General features: G+C 37.2%; 1 protein-coding gene across 2 annotated transcripts; it reads right to left on the bottom strand.

Annotated features, from left to right (window-relative positions):
* Nucleotides 1-467: 467 nt before the first annotated feature.
* BIRC3 (baculoviral IAP repeat containing 3) lies at nucleotides 468-17,084 on the bottom strand. 2 transcript variants are annotated; one of them, XM_079929893.1, is made up of 9 exons: nucleotides 16,973-17,084; nucleotides 9,453-12,584; nucleotides 9,242-9,341; nucleotides 7,519-7,597; nucleotides 6,678-6,726; nucleotides 4,848-5,090; nucleotides 1,543-1,797; nucleotides 1,233-1,274; nucleotides 468-1,116 (listed from the first exon to the last, which is right to left on the bottom strand). In XM_079929893.1, the coding sequence occupies exons 2-9, from the start codon at nucleotides 10,300-10,302 to the stop codon at nucleotides 923-925; spliced, it is 1,812 nt and encodes a 603-aa protein (XP_079786019.1). In that variant the 5' UTR covers nucleotides 10,303-12,584; nucleotides 16,973-17,084; the 3' UTR covers nucleotides 468-922. The 2 variants fall into 2 exon arrangements, with proteins under 2 accessions (XP_079786019.1, XP_079786020.1); XM_079929894.1 differs by lacking the exon at nucleotides 16,973-17,084 and adding an exon at nucleotides 16,594-16,940.
* Nucleotides 17,085-18,014: the final 930 nt, after the last annotated feature.

Here is an 18,014-nt window from a genome sequence, read left to right as displayed (position 1 = left end):
GTTGAGTACCAAAAAGTAATGCAAAGGAGGAAATTTTTCTGCACTGGCAGTACAGAACAAATTGATTTACGAGAACAAGCTGTTTGTTCCAAACGCTGCTAACCAGTGTACTTTTCAAGTCCCAGAAATTAATACCAAAGTGGTGAGAATAAAACTAGGGGCTTTTCCCAATGGGTAGGGCAGGCATGAGACTTCCTTGAATGAATCAACAGACAAATGAATAAAGAAATTTACTGGGAAGATTATTTCATTTTGACTCAGACATCCTATAAAATCCTATAGATTAAAGCCAGGTGTGGTTGACCTCTGTGCTCTACAAGTATAAATGAAGAAGCATCTTACAGAAAGGGATCTAAACTGTAGTTCAATATTCAAGAGGTCTTAGGGAGGTATGGAAGGAGGCTGGGAGTTAGTAAACTATCCGATTATCATAGAAATGAAGGTATTAAGAACAAGCGTAATTTTGATTGATTTATTAAAATGTTCCTCACAGAATTCTTTACAAAAACATCATGTCCCAAAAAAGTCATTCAACAAACATCAAGACCTTCTGTGTATAGGACATTGAGGGAAAAAGCAAGAGAATCCATGTTCCTGATCCTGAATACAACTCCAAAATATTTAAAACTATGAAACTTCAGTTCAAAATCTTAAATTTTACTTCACTTACAATTTCAATAGTGCTGAAATTTTCATTTAGTATTGTGCTTATAGTGCTATTCCTGTTTTTTGTTCACAAAAACAAAAGCCTATCATTCCCATGCTACATAAAATATGTATGTTTATGTTTTAGATATTTATATAAAACAAAATTGTTGTAAATAAATAAGAAATCTTAAAGAAACCAAATCAGTATCAAAGTTAAAATTACAATATATGTAATCCACTAATTCTAAAGTTTAGACAAAGTTTTAGATCTTCTTCATGAAAGAAACGTACGAACTGTACCCTTGATTGTACCTCTACAAATAGGGCATTTTCTTAGAGAAGGGGCACAATCTTTGCAAACTACTAGATGACCGCAAGGAATAAACACTATGGACACTTCTTTGTCCATACACACTTTACATGTTCTTTCTTCTTGTAGTCTCCTCAATTGTTCTTCCATTGGTAAATCTAAGAAGAGAAAAAAAATTTTAATAAAAGGCAATTTGCTGCTTCTCCTCCAATGAAAAGCCAAGAAAATAAAAAACAATGTTTTCTACTTATTTAAATTATTAATACTATTTTACCTGAAACATTTTCTGTGGGAATGTATTTTATGTCTTGTTGCACTAAGGGAGAAAAAGCAAAAGCATTACTATGACAAATAAGGTTAACAATATTTAGTCACAGAATATATATTTTTAAACTAACAGTTTAGACTCTGCCCAAATAGTATAGATAATTTTCATAATGTCAAGGCAATGAAAGCCTTCAATCTTTTTGTACAATTAATAGTTTATAAATTAGGTTGAATTATTTTCAATAATCACAAATCATTAATAAAAGCGTATTTTCAATTGACCTAGGAAGTTCCAAAAGTAATTTTCCAGCACTCACCAAATAAATGCTGGTATAACATGGGGTCAATTTCTTGTAGAGAGTTTTTGAATATGGTGGCTGCAAAATTTCCTTTTACTAAGATAGTATCAATCAGTTCTCTTGCTTGTAAGGATGTCTGTGTTTTTTGTTTAATAACATCACATTCTTGCTCGGTAATCACTCTGGCAGTTAGTAGACTATCCAGGATTGGAAGCGCACAAGTCAAACGTTGAAAAAGTGCCATTCTATTCTTCCGGATTAATGATAGGTCATCTTTATAGAAAAGAACACAAACACAATCACGTTCAAACTCTGCCCACAAACTTCCTTCCACATATACACATATAACTGAATGAAAACAACCATAATTCATAATCAGTTGGCACTGAAGTTGATTTCTAGCTTTGGGGGTACCTGATGCCCTGTGCTTGATAGTAATTCTACTTATAATAAGAACTAACACTGAGCACTGTGGTAGGCACTTTCCATGCACTAACTCATTTCATCTTCACAACAGCCCTTTGAGGTAGGTACTAGTACCCTCATTTAGCAGGTAAGAAAATAGAGGTACAGTGAGGCAAGTAAATTGCTGAAGGACACACAACTAGCAAAAGTCAAACTGAGGCAATTTGGTTTCATAATCTATGCTCTCTACCATTCTGCAATACTGCCAATCCTTTAACCAATAAAACTTAGAACCAAATAAAATTGAAATTTTAATCTACTATAGTCAAAGTGGGGAAAGGCAAAATCAAGGGAATTAAAATGACAGAACATTTCTTAAATTATCAGTCACCCATAAAACTTCTTTAAAATTCCATTTTAAGATGAAATTATTAATTAATTATTATTTCCCAAAATTAGACATGATATTGCTATTACCTCAAGGTTTTATAGTAAGGGGGGAAAGGCACTAACAGCATTTTGAAAAATAAATCCTACTTGTCAATACCTTCCTGTCCTATAGGATCTCCGTATTCTTCTTCCAGATCTAGATTTTGTATCTAGTGGTAAAATATTTTATATTTGAAACTCTGCAATTTTATTATCTCTTTGGAATATGACTTATGATTCCAAGTTTATTAATTAACTATCATATAGTTTTACCATGATCCATAAAGCTTTTCTATAAAATAAAAAGAGAAGTTGGGCTGTTTAAAGAATTATTTGAGGGGAGATGATCATTAGATTTTAGAAACTCTGACTTTGTCAAATAATAGGACATATAAATAGAACTGTTTAATAAGAAATAAAAAACAGTGCTTAGTCAGAAAGTCCAGGCTCTAGATACACATTTTGAAGAGAATTGAAGCTCTGAGAATAAATGAGAAAAGGATCAGGACCTAGAACAGTGTCTGGCACAAAGTCAATGTTCCACAAATACCTGTTGAACAAATGAACCATCAGGCCTCGGCAACTTAAACAGCAGTAGGAACAAAGAATTAACAGCCAGAGGGATGGAAGAATTAGAACTTAACATATTGTTAAGTAATCTATGGTTAAGAAGTAGTGATATTTTAGGAAATTAAAATATAATTTATACTTGATGTTAAAGTATATTAATTTTTAATTTTTCTAATTACATTTTACTTAAACTAATGTAAGAAGTTCTCTGAAATTCTTAATTCCGGTTTATAAGAGGTAAAGACTTGAATAAACCTTTGAAGCATATTCTCTAAGTTGCCTCTTTATTTACACATCTGTCAAGAAATCACTCACCTACTGTTCTGGGAAACTATAAAGTAATCAGTAACGTAAACGTTAAGTATTTTCATTGTCATTCAAAAAAATATTTCTTGAGCACAGACTATATACAGATACTGCGCTAGGTAGTATGGATATAACAGTGAGCTGAGAGGCTAACGGATATTTTTGACAATGCAAGTTATTGTATACTGTTGACTTGGAGTCAACTCTGGAAACTGTTGATTTTTTTTTTTTGGAAGAAAAATAAGTATTTTTCTTTAGACTTTAGACTTCATAGGGTCTATAAACAATTGTGGAAATGGGTGTTCTCTTCTTTGAGCAGTTGTTCACTGATGACCAGTGGTTAAGACTGAGAGGACTACAGGAAGGACATGCAGCCCTATCTTCACTTCACAATGAAAAGGAGAACTTGGCTGGGCAAAGATGAACTTGGACTATGTTGCTGCTGTACTGGTGACATGTAGAACTGAATAATTCACACTTTGGTAAATAGAGGATGCTGTATTACTGTGATCTGATATTTTTGTCTGGGTTGGCCAAGGGTAGATTTTTCCGGGAATGGAGTGAACAATCTCACCGTCAACATCCTGGGAAGGAAGAGGTCCCAGATGGCCTTGGACAAGGATATGGGGCAAACCTTTCTCATTCTGGGCTTTGTGGATATTTGGGGGCCTGAGCTCCGCTTGGGACTTTCCTAGTCATTTGTTAAAACTGGCCAGAGCTACACAGAGATGAATCAGGAGCTGGGCCAAGAGATTCATGAGGACGGGCTTAGGGGCACCAAGAGAGGCCACATACAGTTATAGCTGTCAACTGCCATCTGTGATGTAATGTCCTTCTGTTATCCCTAAATCTCCAGTAAGAGCTTGTTAAAAATTGTAATCTGTTTTCAGTTGTGTTGAAAGGACTCTTGGATCTGGTCCATGCTTTGGAAGGAGTGGCAAAGGAGTGGCAAACATTTCTCTTTGTCCAGGCCAGAGTGATGATAGCAGTGGAGCAACCAGATTAGAATGAACATGCTCATCCAGAGGAGGGGATGAGCCTCAACACAGTAGAGGCAACAGGGAGCAGACAAGGCTAGCATGGAAGGGCATGGATAACTTGTCTTGGGAGAATGCGAAACAGTGTCTTAGAGCTCCCCTAAATAACACAGGGACACTCCAAAGGGGAATTCAGTTCTTGTGTGGGCAAATAGGAAATGTAATCATAATTTGTACATTAATTTACAGTCACAGGCTGAGACACACTGTTACACTAATATTAAAATTAATTATTGTTCCTGATCCCACCCCAATTTATAGCAAAGAGGAGTGAGCAACTAGTCTGGGATCAAAAATGTGCCATGAATAATTACACAGTCAATTACCCAGAATAAAAATAGAAATTAAGAAAAAGCAGGAAACTTTTGGTTTCCTGTGAAATGCTTTCACTCAATATATGTACTTATATTTTCAATTTACTAATAAGAAATTCAAATATATTTTAATGTGAAGAAAGTTTTCATAATTCAAATGCAGAACGTTGAACTTAAAATCCAATTGCATTGACTATATTTTCAATAACTTATGTGCAGTGACATCCTTATGGAAATGGAGACTGTAAGTAAATATGTGTACCTGATTCTTCTTCCTCAGTTGCTCTTTCTTTCTCCTCTTCCCTCATTTCATCTTCTGCATTAAGTAAATCTAATACAAGATCACTGACAGTTTTGTAATTCTCTCCAGTTGTTAGGATTTTACTCTGAACTGTCTGCTTTATCAGCCTTCTACTAAAGCCCATTTCCAAAGCAGCTTTAACAACAGGTGTATTCATCATGACTGCATCTTCTGAATGGTTTTCTCCAGGTCCAAAATGAATAACTATACGGAATAAAGAATTTAACACATATTGGGATAGTCTGTATATTTTCTAAATTGCGAGTTATTACAATATCAAAAACATAAGGCCCAGAAAATGTGTAGGTACTATTTTGTATTACCTTTCTTAGATTTAAAATAACGATATACATGTTCAGTCACTAAAATAGGAATATGGAATATTGTATTCAGATTCAAAATATGCATTATCTGGCATAAATATGAGTGGGAGAAAGAAACAATGTTGGGATCATCCCCACCAGCACTGAGATTCCTTTTTCCCCATGTTGAATGAACAAATGAGCTTTCTAAATCAAATATGTTTAACATAATTTTGAAAGAGGCCAATTGTAATCACTCATATCTATTACTGCAATGGCCTCCTAAACTATTGCTCCTGTCTAATTCATTCTCAACATTGTAACCAGAATGACTTTTTAAAAACAAAAATCTGAATGTGTCACATCCCTTCTTAAATTCCAACAACGATTCCTTTGCTTTTAGGATAACATTCAACTGTGCCTTACAATATCTTATGCAATCTGGACCCTGTTTACCCCTTCAGCCTCATCTCTTGCCACTTACTCATTCGCCTTCTATCCCAGAAGCCACAAACTGATGGCTCTTGGGTCAAATTCTGCCTACAGTGCTGACCACTCTTAAGCTAGCCTGCTTCATTCATTTACCTGTTTGCAAATCCTACTTCTAGCGATACAGAATTTTGTTCAGTTCTTCAACTGTTCCTGTTCTCTTTTGTTACTTAAATCTTTCATGTGCTGTTCTCTCTGCCAAGAATATTCTTTTCCTCCCGTTGTTATTTGGTTAACTACTATTCTTCCCTTTGATTCTGTGCTAAGACAAATACTTCCTCTGGAAAGCCTTTTCTGATCTTCCAAGTCTGGGCTAATTGTCCCGCATGTGCTCTCAGAGAACACTTTACTTTCCACACTGTTCTCCTATCTGTGTATTTGCCTGTATTCCTTAGACCACTAGCTCATGAGAGCAGGTGTTATGTTTATCCTGTTGTCTATTCTTTCCCCAGAATAGCAGAAGCACAACAAATATTTATTGAACTGAATTTAACACTAGATAAGGGAGAAGAGCTTGTTCAAATATTGGCTCTATCACCTTTCAAGTTTAAGGTGGTGGACAAGTCACTTAACCTCTCTGAGCCTCTGAGTACCTATTGAAAAATGAGAATATTATTTTCTGCTCTCTCCATTTCATAGAAAGAATATGTATGCAATCTAATGTCATAGTGCACCTGTTCCCACACTGGTCTGAGAACAAGGGTTAGGCTGGATGTCTGAAGCTTGTTAAAACTATAGATGCTCAAGCCCCACCTTCAGATACTATGATTCAATTCAGTAGGGTTAAAGTGGAGACTAGAAATCTGTAATATTTTTTAGAGCTCCTCAGGCAATTATGAGATGCACTAAAATTTGAAAAATACCAATAATGTATTTGAAAATTCACTGTAAATTATAACTCATAATATAAATGTATATTATTATAATTATCAACTTTCAATCTTAACAGTATCAAATGGTTCTAACATTTAAATGCAGTAATTATTATTAGTATACATACTTGGTGACTCTGCATTTTCATCTTCTGGATTGTCTGAAGTAGATAACAGCTAAAAAAATGTATATAAATTAAAATGTAAATCTTATCTTGTTCATTGCAATAAAAATTAATCAAGAGACCTAATTTATTCAATTTATTGCAAACTAACTTGTTTACTGGCAACATAATTTTTTATGTCAAAAGCAAAATTTCATTTACATTCAACAGCAATTCTGTAGGCCATAAACTAATAGAGTTTCTTCGTGTGTGCGTGTGTATGTGTGTATTAACAAATAAAATCCATTTTCATTAAGGCAGGAAAAGGGCTACACCTTTTCAGTGACCTGTAAGACAATCACTGTTTGCCTATCATCCCAAAGATCTTCCATTTTCTGGGTGTTCCTTTGGGATAAGCTGGACCCTTTATTTCCATTGACTGTGGCTAGGAAGTGTTTGACCCTCAAACTATTCTCTAAGTTCTTACTTGCTTTTCTGGGAAGATTAGAAAGAGCAATACAATTATCTTCCTCAAATCCTTTTAAGAAAAATTTATATAGTAAAATTATTAAATGCTACTATCCAGTCAATTTTTTCCTCAAATAATTTAATTTATTGCAACTTTGTTGGAGAAATACTCAGAAACATAACTTAAATATTATTTTTCAGAAGGTTTCTAATTATGGATCTGCTGTTATCCAAAGAATAGCACTCTCTAAGATCATGCTGGGTGTTGAAAAAAGAAAATGTATTTTTAAATTGACTTGTCTTTTCACTAAAATACTACTCTCTGTAATTATCAGAAAATAATTTATCAGAAAATCAATTTAATGAATGATTTAAAAAACAAAAAAACTGTCCCTACCTGTTCAAGTAGATGAGGGTAACTGGCTTGAACTCGACTGATGAATTCTTGTCCTTTAATTCGTATCAAGTACTCACACCTAAAATGTAAGGAAAATTAAATCTGGGGGGTTATTTTAATCTGGTCATTTGTAGACTGCTAAATCTTTCAAGTGAACATAAACATAATTATAACCACTTGACTATTCATTTAGCATATAGGAAGTGATAAGAGATACTGCACTCAAAGGTAAGATGATATAAGCAAGAGGAAGGCTGTAACTGGTACCCGGCCAAGGCTGATGTGGATAAGGATTGTGAGGCTCTCAGTCTACTGAGATAAGTAAGGCTGTCTCCACCCCAAGGTTCTTGCTGCTCTCTTCAACTATTCTAAGATTCCTAAAAACATTCTGAACATTCATGAGCCAAGGAGACAGGTAGAAAGTTCCCTAATAAATGATACTGTTCATACATAAGCTTTGTATGTTTAAAAGCTGAAAATATACATAGAAAGAATGAGGAAGCTTAACACATTTTCTAAGAAGTCAGACATTCACAAGTTTGGTAGTTTCTAGATACTATATATCCATGGTCAAATTTAAGTACAAAATGAATTCATGACACTACCAAAGCAAATTTACTGTTCTTTTTATATATTCACAAAATTACCACAATAGAAAGCTAGCAGCACTTTTTAAAAATGTCTATGTAAGGTGTTCTTTTTAATCTTCATAATTTTTGAAATTTGAAATATTTGGGGAGTGCAAAGTTGCTATAAATGAAGACATAGTATCATATAAAAAATTATATAATGCAAATGTTAGGATACTAAAGTGTTGACCATGAAAAATTATAGGCTACCTGATTTTAGTAAAAAAGGGAGAGTGTAAACAAGTATAGAATAATCAAAAGTGTAAGACATGACAACAAAATGCTATGTAGTGATCAAAACAGATGAGATGGGTCTATATTTACTCTGATGACCCTACTTAATATTGTAACCAGTCTGGTGCCTCTGATCTCTCTTACCCAAGCTCCCTTTTTTCTTTTTATCCATAGCACTTATTATCTTCCAACATGCTATATAACTTATTTATTAAGTTTTTATTCATTGTCTGTCCTCTCCTGCTGTAAGTCTAGCATATGAGACCAGGAGTCTTGGTTTTGTTCAACTGAGTATATTAAGCATCTACAATAGTGCTTGATAATAGGTAATCAGTTAATATTATTGAGTGTTGAATAAATGGAAATATGTTCAAAACATGTTGACTGAAAAAAGTTTCAAAACAGTAAATATATCTAATTCATGTAAAATTGTATACATTTATGTATATATGTACATATGCATAAAGAGATGTCTCTGGAGGGATGTTCACTAAAATGGTGACTGTGGTCAACTTTAGGTGGTGAGGTTTCTGGACATTTAAATTTTTTTTTGTCTCTGTACTTTCCTACTTTCCTACAATGTGTAACTTTGGTTTTATAATGAGCATATGTTATTTTAATATACATGTATATATATTAATTACACACACAAAGAAACCCTAAATTATTTCCTCTTTATCTTAACTTTCCATCGAAACCTTTTAAGTAATTATTTTTCTACGTAATCCCTCCTAAATTTATTCATAAATGTATTTTTGAAACAAAGACAGAATAAAGCAACAGTTGATTGTAAGGTAAACACATATAACTCCTCTCACAATAATCACACACATTTGCAAAGAAAATTTCACAATAATTACCTTGGAAACCACTTGGCATGTTCCACCCATGGATCATCTCCAGATTCCCAACACCTCAGCCCACCATCACAGCAAAAGCATTTCACATCATCACTGTGACCTAAAATTAATTTTGGACCAAAACTTATGAATACATATAATTTGACCACTAAAATGTATGAGATAACACATGTTGAATATTTGTTTTTTATTATCAGATTAAGTTTCTTACCCATATAATAAAAACCTGCACTTGCAAGCTGCTCAGGATGAACTGGAACACTAGAGGGCCAGTTACAGAATGTTTTGAAGCGGGCTGCATATGTCTGCATGCTCAGATTAGAAACAGTGTATCTTGAAGTGCCTTGAAGCTGACTTCCTAAAAATGGGCAGTTGGGGAAATGTCTCAGGTGTTCTGACATAGCATCATCCTTTGGTTCCCAGTTGCTCAATTTTCCACCACAGGCAAAGCAGGCCACCCTATCTCCAGGTCCTATGTAGTAAAAGCCTGCTTTTGCCAGATCCGTTGGTGACAGAAAAGTCAATGGCCACATCTGGAAAGTAAGTAATCTGGCTTTTTCGGTATTCATTGCACAACGGTAGGGACTTATCCTCAAGGCAGAAAAATCTTGATTTGGTCCAGAGTTTAAAAGATTTGATGGAAAGCTTGAATAAGAGCCACTGAAACAGCCACTGTTTTCCAAACTTGGAAGTAATGAGTGCGTGGAATTTGTTACTGAAGAAGGAAAAGTAGGCTGAGAAGTGGCTCCCGAGATGTTAACTGAATTTAGATTCTGAACAAAGCTACAGCTAGGATACAACTTTTTATGCTTTTCAATAGGATTATCTCCTTGTTTCCAGTTATCCAGCATCAGTCCGCAACAGAAGCATTTGACCTTGTCATTCACACCAGTATAATAAAAACCAGCACGAGCAAGACTCCTTTCTGAGACAGGAACACCGGCGGGGAAAGCCGAATAGGTAGACATTCGGTACAGCTCACACGAAAAGTCATACTTCAATTCAAATATGTTGGCACTTTTCATCAAATTTGATAATACGCTATTTTCTACTATGTTCATAATGAAATGGATGGGGAGGAAAAGGGACTAGCCTTTCTCTGGGGAGGTAGTTTTGTGCATGGGTTTTGATTTTTATTAATTTTAGTACTAGACTGAACACTTAGAACAGGAAATCTTTCATTCTTTTTTCTTCTATGCATTTAGGGTTATAGCATGGCAAGATTCTAAATCCTATATTGATACAGTTTAAGGGCCAATTATGTACCTGCACCTCTGTATACTCTTGCATACAATGTAAACATGATGCTACACAGTACCTTGTGATGAAAATTAAAACCCTTCATAAAAGTGTAGAGTGCTTTAGGTCATCAAGATGCCATTTAGTGTCAGATATCTCCACAGGTAGGTCACCCTCTCTACTAGTATGCTTCAGTGACATCCAGTCAGCCTGAAGATAAAATGTCTCACATAGCTAGTTTGTTTTGGCAGAAAGCTATGCTGTGTAAGCATTCTATACACACAAAAATATTCAAAGTATGTTTATTTTGTTTTTAAATTGTGAAATTTTGTAGCCAGAAGAAAAAAAAAGCATAAGACCTACCTCGAAAGAGGAAAAGAATGGACTATCATATTTCACTGATTCTAAGATGCATGTTTTAATATCTCTGCTATGGAGAGGTATCTTACAATTAATGAATGGCATGTCACATTTTAATTAACAGCATTTTTATTTCTTAGAGGTACATAAAATAATGGTGTGCTTTACAAATGATGACATCTTAGATTCAATGAAATACAGTCTATCCAAAATCTTGCTCAAATTAATTTTTCTTCCTGCAACCATTTTATTAGGGAGAACAAAACAATTCAAAATTTTCTTCCAAATAAAGAGCTTAAGTAATAACAGAATTGGTTCCTACATCTCAAGACCTGGTTTCAAGATTTATTAAATAATAATTACTTCCCATAGATAGGTACCTGATTGCTTAGTCATAGCAATACCACTAGATCTTAGCAAATTAAACATTGCATTTCAAATAAATTATCAGAGATGAATACATTTGCTCACTTGGTCTTTTAGACTCAGCTTCATGCTGTTGAGAACCAAAATCAAATCTCCTGATAATGGATTTACTTTTAAAAACAGTCAACAGTCAGAGTGCTGAGTCTGCAAGCTAAGATAAATAATCAAAAAAAAAAAGATGGATAAAAAAATCTGGCTTTGGTCAGAAATTATTTCACAGATAGCATACCTTGAACCAGAATTTATTATGACAAAAATAAATTTATTTTGTCACAATCTACTTCTTTTGAACAGCAGAGATCTCAAAATTCAGAATTTCTCAATTATAAGTAGCTATTAGTCAGTAGGTTCTGTGTCAATAATGTCAGTAATAACCAATAAACAAGTCAACATGGTTTTTTTTTCTAGAAGTGTTTTGCAAGCATGCTTCCTGGGTCCCACATATGTTGGGGCTTTTTACTGCAGACTTCAATGCTTTATTTCCAGGTGGGAGAAGAAATATATCTAAATACTAGTGATAATTGCCCTCAGAGGTGAATTATTATGTCTGACTTCAGTATTCCTTTCATTCTTGGTATTACTACTGTCTCTGTGTGAATTTTCTTTTGGAATAAGTTTGTTCATTTACCAAAATGTAACCATCCAGTCATCATTGTCATTCTAATTTTTCTCAGAAATAACAGCCCATTTGAACAAACTAAAGTTTTGACTTTCAAAATATCAACAGTCTTACAAATGGTTAATTTCTTTACCAATCATCACGTTTATCTTTCATACTTGCTCTAAATTTGTTGCACCTATCAAAAAGTTTTATTCTTGACATTTCTTTGTCATTGCAGAAATCTTTTAACATGCCAAAGATTTTATATGCATGTTTCTCTAATTTAGCAGAGGGTTGAATATTAACTCTTTGTTCTAGATAACTGTCACTCATTTTAAAATCTTTACCAAACACAGGTACTTTTTTCTATTCTACACAGCAGCCAGTGGGAGACTGCCTGGCCAACTTTGAGAAAAGTAGTTCAACAATATGTCCCAGCTACAATCATTTCTTTATATCCACAAATCAACATCAGAATCAAACTTATTATTACTTTATAGTTATACCTCTTATAATCAAATCATATTTTTAAAATTAACATTCTTTCGATACCAAAAACTCCTGTTAACTACTTTGTTTATTCATGCACAAAACTACCTCCCGGAGATTAGACTAAGTCCCTTTTAAGAGTTTTAGGCCTCCATTTTGAGATGTTTTGATTTATAGAAAAAACTGGAATAAACCTAGAAGTAGAACAGTTCGTCTCTTTTGTAAAACCTGTTAAAAAAAAAAAAAGACAATATTAAAAGTCAAATAATTCATAGATGTAACACCATGATCTCTTTTTAAACATTTTTTCCAAAGCAGAGCACTAGTATTTACTGAATGTCTGTGACATACAAGGTGCTGTAGTATTAGGTACTGCAGAGGCCAAGAAATCCCAGATGAAAACCAGAAGGCTCAAATTGGTGGCCAGCAGAGGTATTATGTTTGGCTTGCACAGAATTGGACTCCAGCATTTCACTAATTCTTTTAACCTTTTATTTTGCAATTAATTTATACATAGAGAAAACATAAAAATAAGAGTTCTCACATATCCTGCATTTACATATCCTCGTATAACCATAGAAACCAGGAAAGTAACACTGATACAATGCTGTTAATCTATATGCCTTATTTGAATTTCACCAGTTTTCCAAGTAAGATTTTTCTTAGAAAAATACCACAGTACGTTTAAATGTTTTAGTTAATTACCAACATTTTTTAAAAGTAAGAGATATCTGGGCTTCCCTGGTGGCTCAGTGGTTAAGAATCCGCCTGTCAATGCAGGGGACACGGGTTTGAGCCCTGGTCCAGGAAGGTCCCACATGCCGTGGAGCAACTAAGCCTGTGCGCCACAACTACTGAGCCTGTGCTCTAGAGCTCGCGAGCCACAACTACTGAGCCCATGTGCCACAACTACTGAAGCCGCCGCGCCTAGAGCCCGTGATCCGCAACAAGAGAAGTCACTGCAAGGAGAAGCCCGCGCACTGCAACAAAGAGTAGCTCCCGCTCGCCGGAACTACAGAAAGCCCCCACGCAGCAACAAAGACCCAATGTGGCCAAAAATAAATTAAAATAAAATAAATAAAAAAATTTTAAAAGGATTTCTGTAAAAAAAAAAGTAATAAATAAAATAAAAGTAAGATTTCTGGACTTCCCTAGGGGTCCAGTGGTTAAGACTCCGTGCTTCTACTGCAGGGGACGCGGGTTCAATCCCTGGACAGTGAACTAAGATCCCACATGCCACACATGGAGGGGCCAAAAAAAAAAAAAAGTAAGAAATTTCCCAGGACATTCTAGATCCCAACCTTATCCTGAAAAATCAGAAGACCTGGCTACACTGGGCATTTATTCCTGCATGGCAAGAATCAGCTAGTGCCGAGCAGCGGCTGCACCCTTTAGGGAAGGCACACGCTCTCCCCTTTGGCACTCTGATACGGAGACTGTCAGTTGCTTTTTGTCACTGAGCTGGCACTGTTGTTTTTCTCACAGTAGAATTATGAAGAAAGTGGAATTGTTCTAATACCTGTGTCTATCAAAAGTAACAAAAATGAAAGGTAGACAAAGAGGGACATTTTTTGAGAAAAATGAGAGTAACATATTTCTTTGTGGAAAGGAAGACTATTCCTACATGTTAAATATGTAAGCAAAGTGTGCTTTTGTTTAAAAAAGACACCCCTAGTTTTGTTCATTTATATCACCTGCCTGGCCCCTATGCAGTTAAGATTTCAAACCCCTTACACAGATCTTGCCCTAAAGAAGCTTTGATGTGGAAACAAGGCATGTCTGTGGACATTTAGGCAACAGTTATACAATAAGTATACAAAAATATGCCAAGATGCCAACCCTGGATCCATTCAACCTCTGTCCTATCCATTTCCAACACCTAGAATTCTTTTTACATCTTTATTGGGGTATAATTGCTTTACAATGGTGTGTTAGTTTCTGCTTTATAACAAAGTGAATCAGTTATACATATACCTATGCTCCCATATGTCTTCCCTCTTGCGTCTCCCTCCCTCCCACCCTCCCTATCCCACCCCTCCAGGCTGTCACAAAGCACTGAGCCAATATCCCTGTGCCATGCGGCTGCTTCCCACTAGCTATCTACCTTACGTTTGTTAGTGTGTATATGTCCATGACGCTCTCTCGCCCTGTCACAGCTCACCCTTCCCCCTCCCCATATCCTCAAGTCCGTTCTCCAGTAGGTCTGCGTCTTTATTCCTGTCTTACCCCTAGGTTCTTCATGACATTTTTTTTCTTAAATTCCATATATATGCAACACCTAGAATTCTAAATGCTGCTGGGGAAGATCTACAACCTTGTAGACAGAAACCAGCATGACGTCAGGCTTCACCTTGGCTGGCCCTTCACTATCTCTCATCAATTCTTCTTAAGCCTAGCCCACTGGCCTATGCAACTCTTCTAAACCTTCAATACCTTCCTCAAATTTCTCCTCCACAACTCCTCATCTCACTTTCAGTAGATTGTTTTGACTTCGATTTCTCAAAGAGACATCATTGAGTAGTAATCCTTTCACATTCTCAAATCCATGCCCTTTTTGCTCACAACCCACTTACTGCCTCACTTAAAAGAATCCCATCCTCCCCCACTGGCCTCAGAAACCTTGCTCTTAACCCCATCCTCCTCATTTCTTCTACTCTCTCTACTGGGTCTTTTCCTTCAATATAACAAGCATGCTTAATTCTGTCTCAGCTTTCAAATGAAAACAAAACCAAAAAACCCTCTTTCAACCCTACTTTTCACTCTAGCAACTACCCTGTATCTCACCTTCGCTTCACAGCCAAATGAAATGAACAACTGTCTATGGTGAAGGTCTCCCAATACAACCGGCTTTAGCCGGCACCACTTAAAACCACTCTCTTTTTCTTTTATTTATTTGAAGTATAGTTGATTTACAATGTGTTAGCTTCAGGTGTACAGCACAATGATTCAATTTTATATATATATATATATATATATATATATATATATATATATTCTTTTTCAGATTCTTTTCCCTTATAGGTTATTACAAAATAGTGAGTATAGTTCCTATGCTGCACAGTAGGTCCTTGTTGGTTATCTATTTTATATATAGTAGTGTGTATATGTCAATCCCATCCTCCTAATTTATCCATCCCCTGCCCTTCCCTTTGGTAACCACGTTTGTTTTCTGTGTCTGTGGAAAACCACTCTCAGTATGAGTAACACCAATCTTTTCTTTCCCAAAACCAGTGGAATTTTTCACACCTGACACTGGGGTCCACTTCCTCTATGAAATATTCTAGTCCCTTGGCTTCTGATACCACTCTCTTGGGATTCCTCTTTCCTTTCTTGTGGCTCCTTCTCAGATTGGCTCAAGTCCCCAACCTCATCACTTCCTACTCCATCATTTCCAGTGGGCAACCTCCCTGATGCCAGCGATGTTGGGTGTGTCTATCCTCCTGGGCACTTAGCACATCCATGTCTCAGACACTGGAGTTTAAGTGTGCCTTTTCTCTCTGCCTCCCCCTAGTCTGTGAGCTCCTTCACAGCATAACTGTTTCAGCTCTGTACCAGCCCTCCCACTCCCACCATCCATTCATCCTGGCATATATTGTAGACACTTAAGACTTTTTGCTGAGAAGTGAATTTCACTAACTTGACTGAGCCCCCCAGGACCACAGCGCCCTCATTTGCATGGTATTAAGGATATCAATTTTACATTAATGACTACAAAGTCTGCTCAGTGATGGTTTAATACCAGGCTTTGGAGTCAGACATCTCGAGTTTCCAATATCATTCAGTCTCCGCATACCAGGGGTGTGATCCTGGGCAAGTGCTTCTTAGGACTGTGAGAATTAAACCTGAAAACACATGTAAAGTCTTCTAAGGGAGTCGTTGAATACAGTGGATATTAGAAACACCTAATGTTAGCAACAAATAATGGCAAACAAAGTTAACAATACTGTTAGTTTAGGATCGGATAAATACCTCCGGCACTTTACTAACTAGATTAAGAGCACTACAGGGTTTCCATGCTGATCACCAGGAAAACCACCAAAAATCTGCTTTTTCTGCCACCACTTGGGAACACTCCTCCGTCTGTCCATTAAAAAAAGATTTTACTGAGTCCTTTCTATGCCCAAGCTCTGCTTTAGGCTCTGTGCTGAAGCTCATCTGGCACCGTCTAAGGCCCGGTGATATCTCTTGGCAATCGAGTTAAACAAACTGTCAAAGCTTCCCCATTCCACTGACTCACTGCAAAAGGAAAACAGGAACTGCACACCCGGCAGGAAGGCGGACGGAAAGTGAGTGTCAGCGAGGCAGCGCCGGACCCGGAGGCCCCACGGGCTGGAGGGCAAGTCTGGGCGGCGGCGAAGACCGGCCGGACCAGCACGGCCCCGCCGGGAAAGGCCGCCCGGGCTCCCACTCTCTTGCCGTCCCTGGTCGGCTCGAGAGCCGGCCTGGAGCCGACCTCTGGGCCCTGCAGCAGGTCTGATTACCGTGCGCCCCTAGACGAGCGGCAGCCGTGGCCCCCGCCCACGCGGGACGCAGTGCGGAGACGCTGGGGGTCGCGCGCACACGGACACGCGCACAGACACAAACGGTCGCGCGCACGCGCACGCTCGCTCACTCACCTCAGCTCTACCGGCCGGCCTGCCGACCCCGGCAGGTGCGCGGCAGTCGGGTTGTGCCGGCCGAGTCTTGGCGGGTGACAGCCGTCGGCCCGCTGTTCGGTGCGGGTTGGAGTCTCACGCTGCCTTTTAAACGTCTCCCCCCACCCCCGCTCCTCCCCTTCCCCACCCCCACCCCACTCCATTTGTCCCGCACTCCTCCCAGCGGTTTGCTTGTTCGCTGGTGCTTTCCTCTGAAGATTTAGGGGAACTCCAGCGGTAATAACCACACACACTTCCCCTTAATCAGTGGCCTGGCAGACCCACTCGGGGATTTCCATGACCCGAAAAGCGTGACTGTTTCTTAACCGGGGCGTATCGGCGTGGCATTTACTGAAATACCTTTGCTTCTTTGTTCGTGGGTCAGAGGAAATCTTGATAATCTGTAAGGGGGAAGATGAGCATTGGTCAGCCTGACTGGAAAAGGTCCATCTCCCACATAATAAAAAAAAAACCGCGAAACTTTATGAACTCTTTCTGATAAGTTTTACTTTTTGTTCTAATTCTGTTATAATTGTAAAGCATGAACGGAAATGTAGGGGTTTGTAAAAAAAAAATCACAAGATTCTCCTTTTCAGTTTATTTTTAGTGTTTTAAAAGATTGAGATTACCATCTTAGTTTGCTATATTGAAATCTTTTTTTTTTTTTTTTGGTTCGTTGGTTTTTTTTATAACTAGGGTGGAGTTGGCTATAAAACAAATTCCGCCTTTTAGTCTTTTGTCTCACAAGGGAGATGTCTAAATTACCATGACAGTCTCATAGAAACCTGAAGTCAGAGTCTAACTGCACTGCCATATTTTCCTCAACATTTCTTGCCTAAGCAGTAAATTTAAGCACAATTATCTAAAGACAGTGCATGCCAGGGTAACAGATGGCTTGGGAGAGCTCATCTGATTTTCCTGCCTTCCAGTAAATCAAAGATATCAAGCACTAAAGGCAGAACCCATAATATTACTCAGTACTTCAACATCCTATGGAAACAAGAACGCAGTACAGTCAGGATGA

Source organism: Stenella coeruleoalba (assembly GCF_951394435.1).
Source record: "Stenella coeruleoalba genome assembly, chromosome: 8".
In the NCBI taxonomy this organism is placed as follows: Eukaryota; Metazoa; Chordata; class Mammalia; order Artiodactyla; family Delphinidae; genus Stenella; species Stenella coeruleoalba.
The sequence above is the reverse complement of the archived record's forward strand: the minus strand, read 5'-3'. Positions and strand labels throughout refer to the sequence as shown.